The 17,159-nt window shown below is 35.7% G+C and overlaps 1 protein-coding gene across 1 annotated transcript in view; it reads left to right on the top strand.

The window, feature by feature from the left end:
• The first annotated feature begins 2,168 nt into the window (after nt 1–2,168).
• The window catches only part of SPINK5 (serine peptidase inhibitor Kazal type 5), a 74,850-nt gene continuing 59,859 nt past the window's right edge, over nt 2,169–17,159 (top strand). The window contains exons 1-4 of the mRNA XM_019414237.2: nt 2,169–2,302; nt 3,766–3,791; nt 7,662–7,789; nt 9,692–9,764. Coding sequence (XP_019269782.2) covers nt 2,248–2,302; nt 3,766–3,791; nt 7,662–7,789; nt 9,692–9,764 — 282 coding nt within the window. The 5' untranslated portion in view covers nt 2,169–2,247. The remainder of the gene's footprint in view (nt 2,303–3,765; nt 3,792–7,661; nt 7,790–9,691; nt 9,765–17,159) is intronic.

Below are 17,159 nucleotides of genomic sequence, written 5' to 3'. Positions count from 1 at the left end.
GTTGTGGAATCGAGCCCCAAGTCAGGCTCGCACACCAAGTGTGGAGCCTACTTAAGGTTCTCTCTCTCTTTACCTCTGTCCTTCCCCTGCTGGAACTTGTGCATGTGTGCACGCTTCCTCTGTCTAAAATAAAACTTAAAAAAAAGAAAGAATATAATAAAATTAAAAGGAGAACTTATATCTTGACTTTTTAATCTTAGTTCAGAACGTGTTGGGGGTGTGATTCCATGATGAGTAAACTTAAATCTGTTGTTGAGGTCCATGTCCAAGTGATATTGACTTTTCTTGGGATCTTTGACATTAACTAATACACCTACACCATTATAATAACATAAAAATGCAAAACCAACTATAATTAACTATAAGACTTATCACTATACTCAAAATTATTCTAAGCCTTACACACACACACACACACACACACACACACACACACACAAGAATTTCCTCTAACTCTTACAACAATTGTATACTGCAATTTTATTACCCCTGTTTTGCATATTGGGAAACTGAGGCCAAGAGAAAATAAGTGATTTGCCCAAGGCAACATAGCTAGTAACCGATGAGTCAAGATTTGGACCCACGTCTACCATACGTCAAAGCCAAGTTCATTTCCATTGCGCTGTAAGGTTGCAAAGACAGGAATAGAAACAAATTTCCTGACTCTCTGTTCCATTCTCTTTCGATTACGCCATGATGGATATCAATTTTCTAATCTATAACAGTAATGCAGTTTGAATTTGCTTTCCGTAGACACTCATTTTACGAAACTATTGGAAGAAACAAACCACAGACCTTGAAACCAATGATTATACTTTTATAGGAAATAAGTTATTTCATTAAAAAAAAAAAGAAAAGGAAATACTCTGGCTTTGATGGTCTCCAGAATATTGACATCATTCTCAAATTGGCTAGCCTTAGATCAGTTTTCTGGAAGAACCTTTAAAAGGGTTTTGATCCCATAAAGTTTAAAACTTTCCCTCTATGAATGTAGAGACCCTTTGGAGTACTGGAATCAAACCGTTGGGCTCTGGCTTCAACCATTTTTACATAATTTTTCAGGTGCTTTCTTGAGCTACTGGAGTAGAGTAAGCAGGTAGACAAAAGGCATTACTTGTAAAATGGAAGAAGGAACTAAGGAGAAGATACTATCTCTAGAAAAATGTTACATTGATATATTCGTATTTTTAAATACTTTATTCTTTCTTTCCTCCTTGGGAGACTAAATAATGAGTCAACATAGGAGTAAACTAAATTTAGGAGAAAATTGGTTGAGACAAGTTTTTCAAACAGTCATTTGGGGAGTGATGGGTTGTGGAAACTTAAAGCTGGAGACTCTAATGTTTATGATTACGATGTTTGGTTAAACCAAAAAGTGAGACCTTAGAATGTAAAATGTCCTTCAGGTTGAGAATTTTTAAAAGTAGTTATGTGCAAGCTTTGATTTCACACAGTTTCTGCCTTTACTAATGCGTGATGGAAGCCATGAAAAAAGTTGAAAAAAGTGTTGAACTTGTGGTCTTCTTCAAGTACCACCCTTGAGTCTTCCTTCTAAACTGTGTGTTCTGGGGAAAGTCAGTGTTCCTTTTCTGAATTTCAGCTTTCCCATGTACTCAGTGTTAGAATCTTGCTGGGTTAGCTCTGTGGGTTGTTAAATTCTAACTTGTACATGAGTCCATGGCACTGAATTGAGACACTTCAAAACATCTGCGGATGGAAGCAACAGCTTCTCTCACTACAGGCAACTTTCTCCAGATGTGGGAATCTGTAAGTCTCTGACTAGTAGGGTAATCCATCTGTCTTTTTCCCTCCCCTCCCACTTATGAAGGGAGCCCAGTTAGAAACATGTTTGTCTGAAAAGTAATGTGTCTGGTCTTGGTGAAGAATTCAGTTCTTAGATACTAATAACCGTGGAGTATTAAACTTTAATGACATTCTTGGATTCAATCTATCGCTTTTTGGGGGAGGTATCATGAAAACATATTAGAACTGTAGAAATAAACATTATCGGTTCAAATCTACTCCCTTGACAGGATGCTAAAGGATGGAAACTAAATTGATGTGGTGTATTAAGTCTAGCACGACCTTGAACAACTGGTTTTATAATATTGGTTGTTGTTGTGGGTGTCACCAGTATTTGCCAGTATATATAAAAAGTAGGCTGCATCTCCACGGGTTCAGTCTTAGAGCACCAGCTGGTGAGCAATGCACGGAGCAGACTTGTAACCAACTTACATCATCTTCAACATGAAGATAGCCACAGTGCCAATGCTTCTGACCCTGGCTGTTTGCCTTATACAAGGTGAGCAATTTGCATGTAATCTAAGCCTCTTGCCACACATGGTAAAGCCCTAGGCAGGGACTTGTCTCCCTCCCCCTACTCCTGAAATGTGTGTTTGTATGTATATATGTATGTGTGTATGTATAATCTTGAAATATCTTGCCGGACAGAGTTTTGAAGGATTACATATGTGGCTTAATAAATATGTTGTTATCTTTAGAAATGGCAAGTAGTTTGACACAATCTGAATTTTTACCAATGAGAAATCCTTCTATTAATTCTTTATTAGTTCTGAAAAGCTAATAGATTCTTCTTCATCTTCCCATAACCAACTACATCAATTCATACTGATAGGAATTATGTATGTAGTAGATATTTAAAATGTAGATGTATATTTCATATATATATAGTACTATATATAAACAATTAAAAATAAAATTCAATCATCTATTCCTATTTTAAAGTAGCAGTGCCTTCTAGTATATTTTATCTTTGTATTACCAAATCCTAAATGAACTGAGAGCATCTCTCCTAAAGGGTAAGAGACTTTTATAAGAAGTGAAAGGTAAGTTTTTGCACTTGCTATTTGAATTTGAAGGAAACATGAATTGCCTAGGCTCAATCTTCTCTGAAGCATTTGCATTTTTTAAAAGAAAATCACAGAGATGAAGAGTCTGGGGATTATTATACATAAATGATGTCACTTTCCTAAAATAAGTGTGTAGGTACAAAAGGGAGTCTGTTGGGGCGCCTGGGTGTCTCAGTTGGGTAAGCAACCTACTTTGGCTCAGGTCATGATCTTGCTGTCTGTGGATTCAAGCCTCGCACCGGCTCTGTGCTGACAGCTCAGAGCCTGGAGCCTGCTTCAGATTCTGTGTTTCCCTCTCTCTCTGCCCCTCCCCCGCTCGCCCTCTCTCTTTCAAAAAATAAACATTAAAAAAGGGGGGCGCTGGAGTCTGTTAATAAGAGAGTATAATAGCTTGGGATTTTAATCATTCTTAATTTTTGTCAAATCTCTAATTCTTGTAGCTGTAATAAGGAGGCAGAGTTGCCAGAATTGAGAAAATTTAATTTTATGTGTATATATGATATAAACTTTACGCTACACTATACTTTTAAATTATAATTGCTGTGATATACTTGGTATTTGTTACATTATAATTTTAAGAGAGGTCTCTCATACTTTTCTGTGAAAGGATCTTTTTGAAATCAGATATTTTGAGGGGGTAAGAAAGTATATGAGTATTATTTTCCAAAGTAATTTAGACTTTTATGAGTGACTGGACCTCTGTGAGTGTACGTGCTGATTTCTTGGTGCAGTGCCTTCATTTTATTTGCCATCGTAAGTTTTAATGTGTTCAAAAACAATTTGTGGTTTTATAACATATTGCCATTAAAATAAACAAGACACTGCACTGAGTGAATTGTTTGTTTATTGAATAGTTTACATTCCCTTAACTTTGGTTTCTATATTTTTGTCCCAGATGCTGCCAGTGAGGGTGAAAATCAGGTTAGTCCTGCTTTTTCTGTTCATTGAATCCATTCCAAGATCTCTAAAGAAAAATGATCTGTGGCCAACACCTTCACGTTAATAATACAGACATATTATACTGATAGGTACTAATAGCTTTCGTTAAAAACAGAAACAAGTCTTTATGAAGGAAGACATGAATCATACAGACGCACACACACACACAGACACGCATATCAATGTGCAAATGATGATGGATGTCTGTAAGAGGCAATCTACCATGCTAAAGGAGTGCTTCAAAATTCCATAAACAGGGGCACCTGGGTGGCTCAGTTGGTAAGCTTCTGACTGCTGGTTTCGGCTCAGGTCATGATCTCACAGTTTGTGAGTTCGAGCCCCAGGTTGAGGTCTGTGCTCACAGCACAGAGCCTGCTTGCGATGGTCTCTCTGCGCGCCAACCCCCCCCCCCCCGCCCCACCCCCCATGTCTTCTCTCTGTCTCTCTCCAAATAAATAAAGTTAAAAAAAATTCCATAAACATACCAGTGAATTAGTATTGTTCAGTTTAACACCTGAAAAAGTAACAACATACATAGAAAGCTGAAGTGAGTGCTCTTGTGATTATTGTGTATAAAGGGGTTGTCTCTACCTAGTATATATTCGTATATGTATGTCAGTGTATGTATTTCATTCAATAAATATTTACTCAGCATCTACCATTTGTCAGACCCTGTTTGAGATGTTGGAGATATTGGAAAGTAAGGAAACAGACAGGAACCCGGTCCTTGTGGAACTTGCATCTTAGTGGAGAAAAACAGACAAGTGAATGAGTCAATTAATAAAATGTATAGCACATTAAATAATGATTAGTGTCACAAGAAAAATGAAGTAGGATGGAAGGTAGGAATTTCTGGGGATGGAGGTAGTATCAGTTCTTCTTAGGATAGTCAAGAAGTTTTCTCTAAAAAGACAGCATTAAAACAAAGATCTGAAGTCCAAAGCCTGACTCAGGGCTCTGTCTCACCAACCGTGACGTCATAACCTGAGCCAAAATCAAGAATGAGACACTTAACTGACTAAGCCACCCAGGCACCCCCTGTAGAAAATTTCACCGTAGTCTCTATTATTTCATCTAAGTTTGCTGTCTGAGGAGAGGCTCAGAAACCTCTATGGAATAAGTAGGGTAGTAGGGTAGAGTAGAAAAAACTTGGATTTGAAGGAGTCAGAGAGCATGCTCACTTGCATGTTTTATACTGGCAAAAAGAAGAGTATTGTATAAATATCACTGTGCATGAAACCATAATTTGCTTTTTCAGACTCTATGATAATGAGTGGTGATTTCTGATAGATATTTCTATTTTTTTTTAAATTTTTAAATGTTTTTATTTTTGAAGGAGAGAGAGAGAGAGAGACAGAGCATGAGCAGGGGAAGGGCAGAGAGAGAGGTAGACACAGAATCTGAAGCAGGCTCCAGGCTCTGAGCTGTCAGCACAGAGCTGGATGCGGGGCTCAAACCCACTAACTGCGAGATCATGACCTGAGCTGAAGTCAGACGCTTAACCGACTGAGCCATCCAGGCAATTTTGCAACTGGGACTTTGTACAAACTCTATTTCTTTTAAAAATAAATTTAGCCACCCTTTATGTTGGCATAGGCAAGAAGAACACAAAGAAATAATTATGTCTCTGGAAATATTTCTGATAGCAATCTTTGTATATTTTGTCAGAAATGAGAAGTATTGATTTAATGTTTCTTATGGTCCTGGAATTTTTATTTTCCAAATTCAGTAGCTTGAGTTCTTGACAGCTCCAGAAAAGCATGTTGAATGTTATAAACATGACCCGGAACAGCACAGAAAATGACTGTAGTCATCTGCAAGGATCTTTACCATACATTTAAATTTGTTATCACAGAAGGGTTATTATAGTCAAAAGCACCTTGTTAGTGCCCTAACACAGAATGGAGGTGATGCCAGCTCCTGGGGGATTGTATTATGTATTGGAGGAGAGACAGTAGAAGACAATGAGCTATGTCAGAGCCAGTAAAGGAAAGAGCTTGGCCCTGGAGGGCTTTAGTTTTTCTGAGACATGTGGAGAAGACATGAACAACAACAACAATAGCAAAACAAAACAAAATGAAAACAAGCCAAAGGTTTTTCCAGGGAAAAACCCACCTCCTGCTTTTAATTTTTATGGCCTTTATTCTGTTTGCCAAGAGAATCCATTGGATTATTTCACAACTCAGAAAAATAGCATTGAGTTTTATCTTAACTCACAAAGGATATGTTTCCATCACAAAAAATACCAGGCTCTTCTCTCTATGACAAAGTTGCATCTAGACTTTTTAGAATCAGTTATGTCTGGCAAGCTAAGCAGTAACTTTCCATGTTGGCATAAGATACTGTAGAATCAGGGGCTCCTGGGTGGCTTAGTTGGTTAAGCGTCAGACTCTTGGTTTCAGCTCAGGTCATGATCTCACAGTTTGTGAGGCTCACAGAGCCTGCTTGGGGTTCTGTCTCCCTCTCCCTCTGCCCCTCCCCTGCTCATGCACTCTCTCTCTCTCTCAAAATAAATAAATAAATAAACTTAAAAAAAAAAAGATACTATAGAATCAGAGACTACACAGAGCTCAAGCGGCCTAGTCATCAGTCAGTTGCCAGAAATTATTACTGTGCTACTCAGATAACATCACTGGGTGGTGATAATCATTTTCTGAGGTATTTTAGTAGGTCACCATTAGCAAAATTTCCCAGGGCTTGTCACTGATATTATTTATTTATTCCTCTTCTCCATTAATTATTCTGCTAGTGCTACCAACTGCCTCCCATGTTAAAGAAGCTAGGTGAAGTACATCATTATCCATTAGTATCCATTAGATGGTAAGCACAATTCAGGCAAGGATGCTCCTGCCTCATTGCTCTATCCATGCATCTAGCTATATACATGGCACTTAGCAAAGTATATTAATATTGTAATGACTTTTTGTTAACTTATTGAATGATTATTATAAAGATATAGGAGGCTGGACAGAATTCTATGATCAATTCTTTTGAAGAGGTTGTATTTGTCAGAGTTGGACACAAAAGCATCGTTTAATTTTTTTTTCTTATGTAAACATCTTGAGGCAGTATTTTTTTTTGGCAAAATCAAAACAAAATAAAAACCCCACAGAACTTACATTCTAAAGGCTTGCTCTAAATACCTAGTGGATTTTCTAAACTGATAGCAAGTATGACATATTAAATTAGTACTTTATGAGATAGTGCAAATGCACCATTGATTTTAAGTTCCTAGAAAATAGTGACATACAGAAAGCCTTCCATGAAATATATTGAATTTACCTTTTCAGTAGTCTTTTCATGTTCCTTTTGACAGCAATTATTATTGACCTACTGTGTGCTGGGTATCTTATATTCATCATATTCCAATAATAATAATAATAGCAACAATAATAATAAAGGAGGAAGAAGAGGGGAGAGGAATGTAATTATTGATTATTTACTATGTATCAAGCACCTTTGAATGTTTCACATACTTATAATATTTAATGTTCACAAGACATATGAAACATATGAAATTATATCCTGTTTTTACAGATAGGGTAAGTTAGCCATTGAGAACTTAATTTGAGAAGGCTATTGGGCTTGGGAATGACAGCCCTGGAATATGAGGTCAGGTCTTTCCATTTTACTCGTTGTTTTAGATGAATGCTTATTAAGTGGATTTTCAATCCCCAAGGGACAATCCAGTCATTATTTGAATTCGTGTTATTTGTGTCAATTGAGTGATTGGCTTCGATAGAAATCAGGTAGTGGTCATTAAATAATATTGCTCAAGGAAGTTCTTCTTAGAAGGTAAAGCCTTGGTTTTATGAGCTTCAGTAAACACAGTTCTTTAAATCTTTTCCTTAGGAAACATGCAATGAATATCGGGCATTGATGAAAAATGGAAAATTATTTTGTTCCCAAGATAAAAAACTTTTTCAAAGCCCGGATGGAATAGCATTCATCAGCAGGTGTGCCACATGCAAAATGATACTGTGAGTAAAAGTTCTCGTTCTTTTGAGTGTTTGAGTTACCAGCTATTCTCTGAAATAGTAAATGTATTCTTTTTATATCCCATCAAATGTACTTTTCTAAATCTAAATGGTTAAATAAAAATGCTTAGCAGAAGTTGGATAAGTACCTCCTACCTGGAAAGATTTTTTTTTAACTTTTATTTATTTATTTATTTATTTATTGAGAGAGAGAGAGAGAGAGAGAGAGAGAGAGAGAGAGAGAGACCACGCTAGGGAGCGGAAGAGGGGCAGAGAAAGAGGGAGAGAGAGTCCAAATCAGGCTCCATACTGTTAGCGCAGAGCCCTGCGTGGAGCTTGATCTCACTAACCTCGAGATCATGACCTGAGCTGAAATCAAGAGGTGGACCCTTAACTGACTCAGCCGCCCAGGTGCCTCCTGGAAAGATTTTTAAATCACTCAAATGGTATTCTAAAACATTCCAGAGGGTAGAGGGTTAATACCTTATGTAGCACTTAATAGTCTTTTAAGGATATAGTTCCAATTTGAGTTTCCTGACTCTGGGAAAAAAGAATTCTTAGATGTGTTAAGCCCTGACTCTGTGGTACCCTCAGGAGTGAGAAAAGCCACTCCCCCCCCCCCACCCTGGGAATGATGCCAGGCTCTCCTTATGGCAGCCAAACAGTAGAAGGCTTTAAGCAGGACACATCTTGCACTCTGACCCTGTGAGCTGCCAGTGTCTGTAGACACCTAGGATTACAGTAGGATGAAAAGGTCTAAAGAATTAATTTTATTTTCTACATCCCGGCAGCTCAGAAAGGCTGAGTGTCCTGAAAGTTTACCAACATCCATGTAATGCTTCTTAACTTGACTTCCTTCTCTTTGATGACACCCAAAGGTGGAAGAAGGCTTGTTATCAATAGAAAATCCTCAAATCAAAGTGTTCTATTTTGTTTTTGAATAGGGAGGTCATCTTTAATTTCTGACCACCATCAAAACTTCAACACTGATACTAAGCCAACACTAAGCTGATCCATTTAAGATAATTATGTTATAATTAGCTTTTTAAATGCTAATTAAATCTCAGGGGATTTAATTTGACATAGTCAATAATATTGGGATAATGAAGCCATGATCACACATGCTGCTGCTAGTGAAGAAACTGGGGGAAGATGAAGGAAAAAGATCAAGATTTAGGTGGGGATGGGGGGAGACCTATGGCAAATTATTCTCTTGAACCCTGAATGTAAACTAGCAGTTGTATTAGTTACTACAAAGCTTCCTCCTTGTTACATAGGATTGTCTTGACAGGAGACTGAAACTATGAACCTAGTACATTTATTGAAAAATAATTTAAAACAAAAGTAGAATGCCTTGAGACATACAAGGCAGTTTATCTCTTTGAAGTCATTCACTCAATTATTATTTTTATCACTTACTTAAATTATGTCGGAATAAACTCGGTTTCTTAATCTGGAAAGGAAACTGTGCAAGGCATAAAAGCTATCCTCAAATTTCTGAATTTTCTCTGTGGGACCTTAGAGTGTAGAACCAGAAACAAACAGACAGATAGATTTTGGTTCAGTGTGAACATGGTCTTTCAAAGAGACTATTCCAACAATGGCAGAGATGGCTTTTAGAGTTGGTGACCACCTAGATGTTGAAAGCACTGAAAGGGGTGGGGGAGTAGTCATTATGCAGTTAAAGGTAAAGATTCTTGCCTTCTGTGGAACCATATCTGAGATATTTTTCAGTACTGAGGAGACATTTATGGTACCTTGGCTCATTTCTGCATGTACCTCACTTCTGATATACCTGATTGAGCTCAGGGTAAGAGTCAAAATTAAGTTTGACATGTATGCTATTATCCCCCAAATTGGGAAAACATATCTAAGCAAGCTATGCTCTTCCTTGCTCTCTTCCAGGGAAAAACAAGCAAAATCCCAGAAGAGGGCTAGGCATTTAACAAGAGCCACTCAGGCCGATGCCCCAGAAACGGTGAGATTATTTGAAGTCAACTTGTCATATTTACTTTCAAGATTATGTTTGACTATTTAAAACTATTTGTTTATTTCCTAATTACTAGGTCATACCTGTTGTGAAGCCAACTACTTAGGAAGGGAGGGAACATGGCTTAGTCCAGGGGTGGGCTAACTATCTGGTACAGCTTGTCCCTATGCCCAACCCATGACCTAACTCTCAGAAAACATTTTGGGCACTGACAGACGCTAAGAGGTGGAGTAAGTAAGTGTGATGTCTGCCTTCCATAGCCATTTCTCATTCCTCCTGTCCTGTCTCGGCTTCACCAAGAGCCTTCATGGAACTATTAGAACTAAGTTCAAATCTCAGAACTCTTATTTATTGTCTATGTCACTTGGACAATTTATGTGTCTCTGCGTCTCAGTTTTTTCATCTGTGAAATGGAATGTGGACCAAATGAGAAACTAGGTTTAAAAAGCCAAGTACAAGGTTTAACACGTGTTAGCAGGCATCTAATTCCTTTTCTTTGTTTTTTCTTTCCTTCTTTTATTTCCTACTCATGTCCTTTCTGATACCTGTAGTTTCCCTAACTCAACTAGAGTTGCTTATTTGTATCTATTTTGTAGATTGGAATACAGGCTAATATTTGTTTGAGAAAAGTGCTCTGTGGTAAAAAAAAAAAAAAATTTTTTTTTGATAAAAAATCAAATAAAATGAAACCATACAGCTGCCAGCCACCACACAATGATTTCACTTTTTATTTTTTTATGTATACACAATTTTTGTATTTCCACAAAAAAATAAGAATTCTAGACCCAGATTAAGGGAAATTTCTAGGGTACACCGTGTCACAGTAAGTTATTGACAAAGCTGGGGTTACCACTAGGAATCGTGACAACTCATATCACTATAGATCTCCTCTGTAGCTTCTTTTCCAACATCTTCTTTCTCCTCCACTCCTGTCCCTGACACATAATTAAAATGATCAGTCAGGGGAGGCACACCCAAATTGCTGTAACATCCCTGGGCTAACCGAGCTAAAATTTTCCCTGTCAACGTTACTCAGGTCTGTCTGAGAATCTTAGCCTCCACAGTAAATCTAGTCAACCAAATTCTTTGCCTGAACTCAACCAATCTCACTTCCAAAACAATAACACAGTCACCACTCAATTGGTCAATCCCTGAAAATCCTTTATCTGAGCAAAAGCAAGCTGCTTCTGTGCTCTGTAAAGTCTGTGGAGATCCCAAAGGTTTACTGGTAAGTTCCAATTCTGCCCTTACTGGTCACATTTAGAGAGAGGCTCCTTCAGTAAGATCTATTCTCCTCCACCTTCTGTTCCCCATCTTTCTCCTTCATGAGAAACTAATCAGTGATGTTTTAAAATATAAAATACAAGGAAATACAAACCAAAAAATGAATTATACAAACATACCAATTTTAACAAAACTATTTCTAAATATTGCTAGTCAGATGTTTTCACATGTAGGCATATATTTGCTGAATTTTAATCAAGTAGGATTTTTAAGAAATAAAATTTTAGAATTTGAACACATTATACCTTTCTGTTATCATTTTATGCCTGAGTTATAATTTTTACCTCTTAAGTTCTTATGGTTACTTTTTCCCACCTAGGAAAGTACTTGTAAATTAAGGTAGTTCATATTTGTCTCTGGGCCTTTCAGATAATTTCTGTTTAGATTTTTACTTATTTGTGTTTGAATCAGTTCATGTAATTACACTGTTTTTGTTGTTACTTTCTGTCTACTATAAGAGAGAAAAATCTACCCACTTTTTGTGCTTAGATACCTCCCATCAAAAATCAACCCTGATACTCACTTTCAGAATAAGGTGCTCTTCCAGTTCAAGAATTTTCCTCCTACAGAAATCCTTTCTCTCTTGCATCAATTTCTACTTCACTAGTATGTCATTTTTTCACTTTCCAACTCTAATATCCAGTCCATCTACAACTGTCATTGGTGTTGCCTCCAAAGTATATCCCAAGTATGACTCCTTTTTACCATTTTCATTTCTACCACCCTCGTCTAATTCCTCATAGTCTTTAATGTATTTGGTCTGTGTAGAGACTTTATTTTTTAATTGATTGATTCATTTATTTATGATTTAGGTTGCCAACTGTGTAGGATATTAAGTTCATATGTGTGTATGTATGTGTTCCTGAGTTACCTATTCTGTTTAGATGAATTCATTGCTTTAATAACTAATAAGGCAGGTCCCCTTTCTTAATTCATCTTTTTCAAAGTTGACTTACCTATGTATAGACCTATATTTCCCCCCTATATTACAAATAAACAGTTTATTCAGTTTATGAAAAAATCTAACTTGAGTTTGGGAACCCAAAGTGATTAGGGATACAAATAATTTATAAATTAATTTGAGTAAATTGACTTTTTTAAAATGTTTATTTATTTTTAAGAGAGAGACAGAGTGTGAGTGGGGGATGGGCAGAGAGAGGGAGACACAGAATCTGAAACAGGCTCCAGGCTCTGAGCTGTCAGCACAGAGCCAGGTGTGGGGCTTGCACTCACAAACCACAAGATCATGACCTGAGCAGAAGCTGGACGCTTAACCGACTGAGCCACCCAGATGCCCCTAAAATTGACTTTTTATAGTAGTAACTTGACCAACTCAAGAGCACAGAATACCTTATCGTTACTTCATAATAATTTCTGTGTACTTCATGAAATCTATATTCTCCACAGAGATTTTTATGATTTTTGCTAATACCTACAAAATTTGTAATTTTATTGCTATTTTGATTGGTATTTTATTTATGGTATTTCTTTCTGGTTATTGCTGGTATAGAAAAATTCTTTTGATTTCTACAGGTTAATCTTACACTGAATAGCTTTATGGCATCTTCTGTTAATTCTGATAGTTTATCTATTAATTTTATCATTTTTTCTTGGTAGTTCATCACATTATCTGGATAATAAGAGATAGTAGGTGTTTCATAACTTCCTTTTGCATTTCATCACTCCTTTATTTCTTTTTCTTTTCTTGTATCATTGGCCAGGATCTAGAATTCAAAAGTTAAATAGTAGTGATGATAATGAACATCAGATTGCACTCTCTTCATATATTAAAAGGAATATATCTAAAGTTTCTCCACTAAGTATGTTTACTGTAAGTGTTTTTTAAATAAACTATAGCAGGTTTAGAAAAATTTCTTTCTGTTCTTAATATTCTAAATCTGTTTTGATCATTGTCAAATGCCTTTTCTGCAACTATTGAAATAATTTTCTAACTTTCCTCTTTCAGTCTATTAATGTAATAAATTTCTTGATAAATTTGCTAATGTTAAACTATTCATGTTTTCTTAGGGTAAATCATACTAACCTTAATATATTTTTAATATTTTTAATACACTGTTGAATTATAGTTAGTATTTTATTTAGAAAATTTGAAACTCTTTTCCTAAGTAAAATGAGTGTATACTTTTCTCTTTTTAATTATTCTTATCTGGTTTTGAAATCAATATCAAATTACCCTGAGAAGTGGCACTTAAGGCTATAGCTGAATAACAAGGTTAGCAAATCCTTTCCTCAAAAACCAACTATAAATCTAGACAAAATTGACCAAAACAACCCTTATAGCATCTGGAAATTGACCAGTAGCCTATGTCAATCTGATAAGCATTTATGCTTGAAAAACTGCTGAACTTTGATTTAGAACAATGGGAGTCTGTGATGTTCTTCTTAAGGAAACTCCCATCTCACTCTTGTTGTTGGGTTGGTATAGAGTGTCCACCAGTTGGGCAGACTATGAGGGTCAGCAACTGCACTGTCTTATTGAAGTAATTTAGAGCAGTGGGCAACAATTGTATCCAGAGGTGTTTCCAGTAGATGTCATGATCTTCACCCAGAGTAAAGACAATGGCCTGAAGTGGTAACATGGTTGAGGCAAGCATATTTCTGGCTGGGTCTTCATATATAGGCAGCAGAGAGTAAAGAAAGACTGAGCAATTCACAAAGTCTTCGTTGGCCATAATATTGTGCACAAGCACTTAGAAAACACACATGAAAAAATCCCAGGGGAAAGCAAATGCTGAGGTAGATGTAAATGTATTCTGAACTTTGAATGTCCTCCTCAATATACACAGGCCTATCTGTAGGGGATGGAAGCCTTACTAGCTTGAGATGTTTGAGCACAAACTGTGTCTAATCATTGGCCATCTGCTAAGCTATAGAGATATGGAAAGAAAAACCTAAAGACCCAATCTTAAAAAAATAAAAACTATAAACATTTTTTTAGCAGATGTATCAACAACTGTACATTGTGGGACAGCAAGAAATCAGAGAGTTAGCCCAGCCGAAGATGCAAATAAGCAACACAACAGCAAAAATATTCTTTATAGTGAAATCATTATCCAAAATGTCTAGCCATCAACAAAAATTATGAAATATGAAAATAGTAACTGGAATGTATGACCCCTACCCAGGGGGAAAAAAAGCCAATGGAAACTATCTGAATGCCTCTGGGGGTTAGATTTTGCAGACAAAGACTTGAAGCAGCTATTTTAAAAGTGTTTAAATAGTTCAAACACTACTGAAATAATTAAAGGAAAGTATAATAACAAAGAATAAATAAATGCACATTTTCAGTAAATAGAGATAGAGACGGAGACAGACAAAGATAAATACCTCAAATAGAAATTCTGGAGTTGATAGCATAACTCACACAAAAAACTCAGTAGAGAGGCTCAAAAGAAGCTCTGAGGCTGCATAAAAAAGAATTAGTAAACTTGTAGAAAGATAAATAAAAATTAACAATGGAAGTAGAAAAAATATTGGTTAAAAATGGACACAAAGAATCCCTGAGGTAGTAAGCATGTCAATACATGTGCAATAGAAATACCAAAAATAAAAAAGATCAAATAAACAGAACAATTATATGAAGGAATAATGGCCTAAAATGTATCAAGTTTGATTTTTAAAAACTTACTCTTCACATTCAGTAATTGCAACAAGTCCCAAATAGTATGAATACAAAGAGATCAACACCTAGGCCTATCATGATTAAAATGCTGAAATCAAGTAAAAATTTAAGTGGAAAAAGAAAAATGACACATTGTATATAATGGTTTAAATTAATGACTGGCTTCTCATCTAGAATAATGAAGACCAGAACACAATGGTATGACATGCTCAAAGTACTGAAAGAAAAAAAATGTTTATCCATATTCTATATTCACCAAAATTAACCAATAAAAATTAAGTCAAAAAAAGACATTTCCAAATAAGTGAAATTGGAGAAAATTTATTGCCTTCAGACCTGTTTTACAAGTAATAATAGGGTAGTCTTTTAGATGAAAGGAAATCACTTCCAGATAGTAACTTGGATTTATAGAAAGAAGTGAAAAGAACCAGAAATGGTAAACACATGGGTTAAAATGAACTACTTTATAAATATATTTCCCTTATTTTTACCTAGTTTCTTTTAACAATATAATATTTTATAAAGCATTAACTATAATGCTGTTTTATTGGGTGTATAGATAAAATATTTAAGATAACCATAGTACAAAGGGGAATAAAGGAAATGGAGCTATATAGGGGCAAAATGTCTGTATTTTACCAGAATTAAATATTAATCTGTAATAGATTGGGATAAACTGGGCTGAATATGATAATCACTAGAATAAGCAGCAATAAAATGATATATATAATAAATATGTAAAATCAACAGAAGTATTAAAAAGACATACTAGAAATATTTAACCCAAAAGAAGGCAGTAGTGGAAGAACAGAGAAGTAAAAAGGGTAAGAGTATATTGAAAACAAGCAGAAACATAGCAAATATAAATACAACTATATCAATAATTATACTAAATGTAAATGACTTAAACATTCTGATCAAAAGTCAGAGATTGTTGTTTAATTAAAAAAAAGCTACTATAAACTATCTCCAATAGATACTCCTTAGATCTACAGACACAGGAGTCTGAAATGAAGAGTGATACCATGACAAGTATAACACTAGAGAGCAGGATTTGCTATACTACTATCTAACAAAATAGACATTAAGTCAAATATTATTGGAGACAAATAGGGACCTTTTATAATTTTATTTTTTTAATGTTTTTATTTTTATTTTTGAGAGAGAGAGCGTGGGCAGGCAGAGAGAGAAAGGATGACAGAGGGTCCAAAGTGGGTTCTGCAGGCTCTGTGCTGAAAACAGCGAGCCCAATGCAAGGCTCACATTCACGAACTGTGAGATCATGACCTGAGCTGAAGTCAGACACTCAACCAACTGAGCCACCTAGGTACCCCAGGACATTTTATAATTTTAAAAGTATTAACACATCAGGAGATATAACAATTATAACTGCTCTTACTCACAGAAGCTCGAAATGTGTGAAACTAAATATGCTATAAGTAAAGAAAGAGACAATTCAACAATAATAGTCAGAAATTTTAATACTCTACTTTTAAAAGTTGAAAGAGCCAACTAGAGAAAATACCATCAAAGATATAGAATACTTGAGCAACACTATGAACTAACTGAAATATAGGGAGTATTTCCCTAATGATTGCAGAAGGTACATTCTTTTTAAGAAACAATGGAACATTCTATAAGATATCTATCTCAATAAATCTATTATTTTTTTGAGAGAGAGTGAGAGAGAGTGTAAGTGGGGGAGAAGGAGGAGAGGGAGAGAGAGAGAATCTTAAGCAAGCTTCATGCTCAGCACAGAGCCCAATGCAGGGCTGATCCCACAACCCTGGGATCATGACCTGAGCAGAGATCAAGAGTTGGGTGTTCTACCAACTGAGCCACCTAGGAGCCCGTATCTCAATAAATTTAAAAGATTTAAAATCATACAAAGTATGTTTTCTGAAAAATAGAATTGAATACAAAACCAGCAAGAGAAAGAAATTCTGGAAATTCCCAAATATTTGCATGTTAAGCAGCATACTCCTAAAAAATTGATGGATAAAAGAAACACTCCTGACAGACATTAGAACACAATTTGAATTGAATAAAATTTTTAAAAACATAGCAATTTGAAACTTGGGCATTTAGCTAAAGCATTCTATAGAGCTCTAAATGCATAAATCAGAGAAGAAAGTTCACAAGTTAATAATCTTAACTTCCGCATTAAGAAGCTTAGAAAAAGAAGAGCAAGCTAAATCTCAACCAAGCAGAAGGAAGGATATAATAAAGACTAGAGCAGAAATCTATAAAATACAAAACTTTATTAAAACAATAGGAAAATTTAATAAACCAAACATTGGTTCCTTGAGACAAATCTTTAAATAAATTGACCTAAAGAGAGAGAGAGAGAGAGAGAGAAGACAATACTTAACCAAAATCAGGAATGCGATTTGGGATATCAATATATGCCCTGGAGAAATTATAAGGATTATAGTAGAGTATTATGAATAAATTTG

Source organism: Panthera pardus, unplaced genomic scaffold, assembly GCF_024362965.1.
Source record: "Panthera pardus isolate Hobbes unplaced genomic scaffold, ASM2436296v1 HiC_scaffold_2, whole genome shotgun sequence".
Classification (NCBI taxonomy): domain Eukaryota; kingdom Metazoa; phylum Chordata; class Mammalia; order Carnivora; family Felidae; genus Panthera; species Panthera pardus.
Note: the sequence above shows the minus strand (reverse complement) of the source record. Positions and strands in the feature narration are given on the sequence as shown.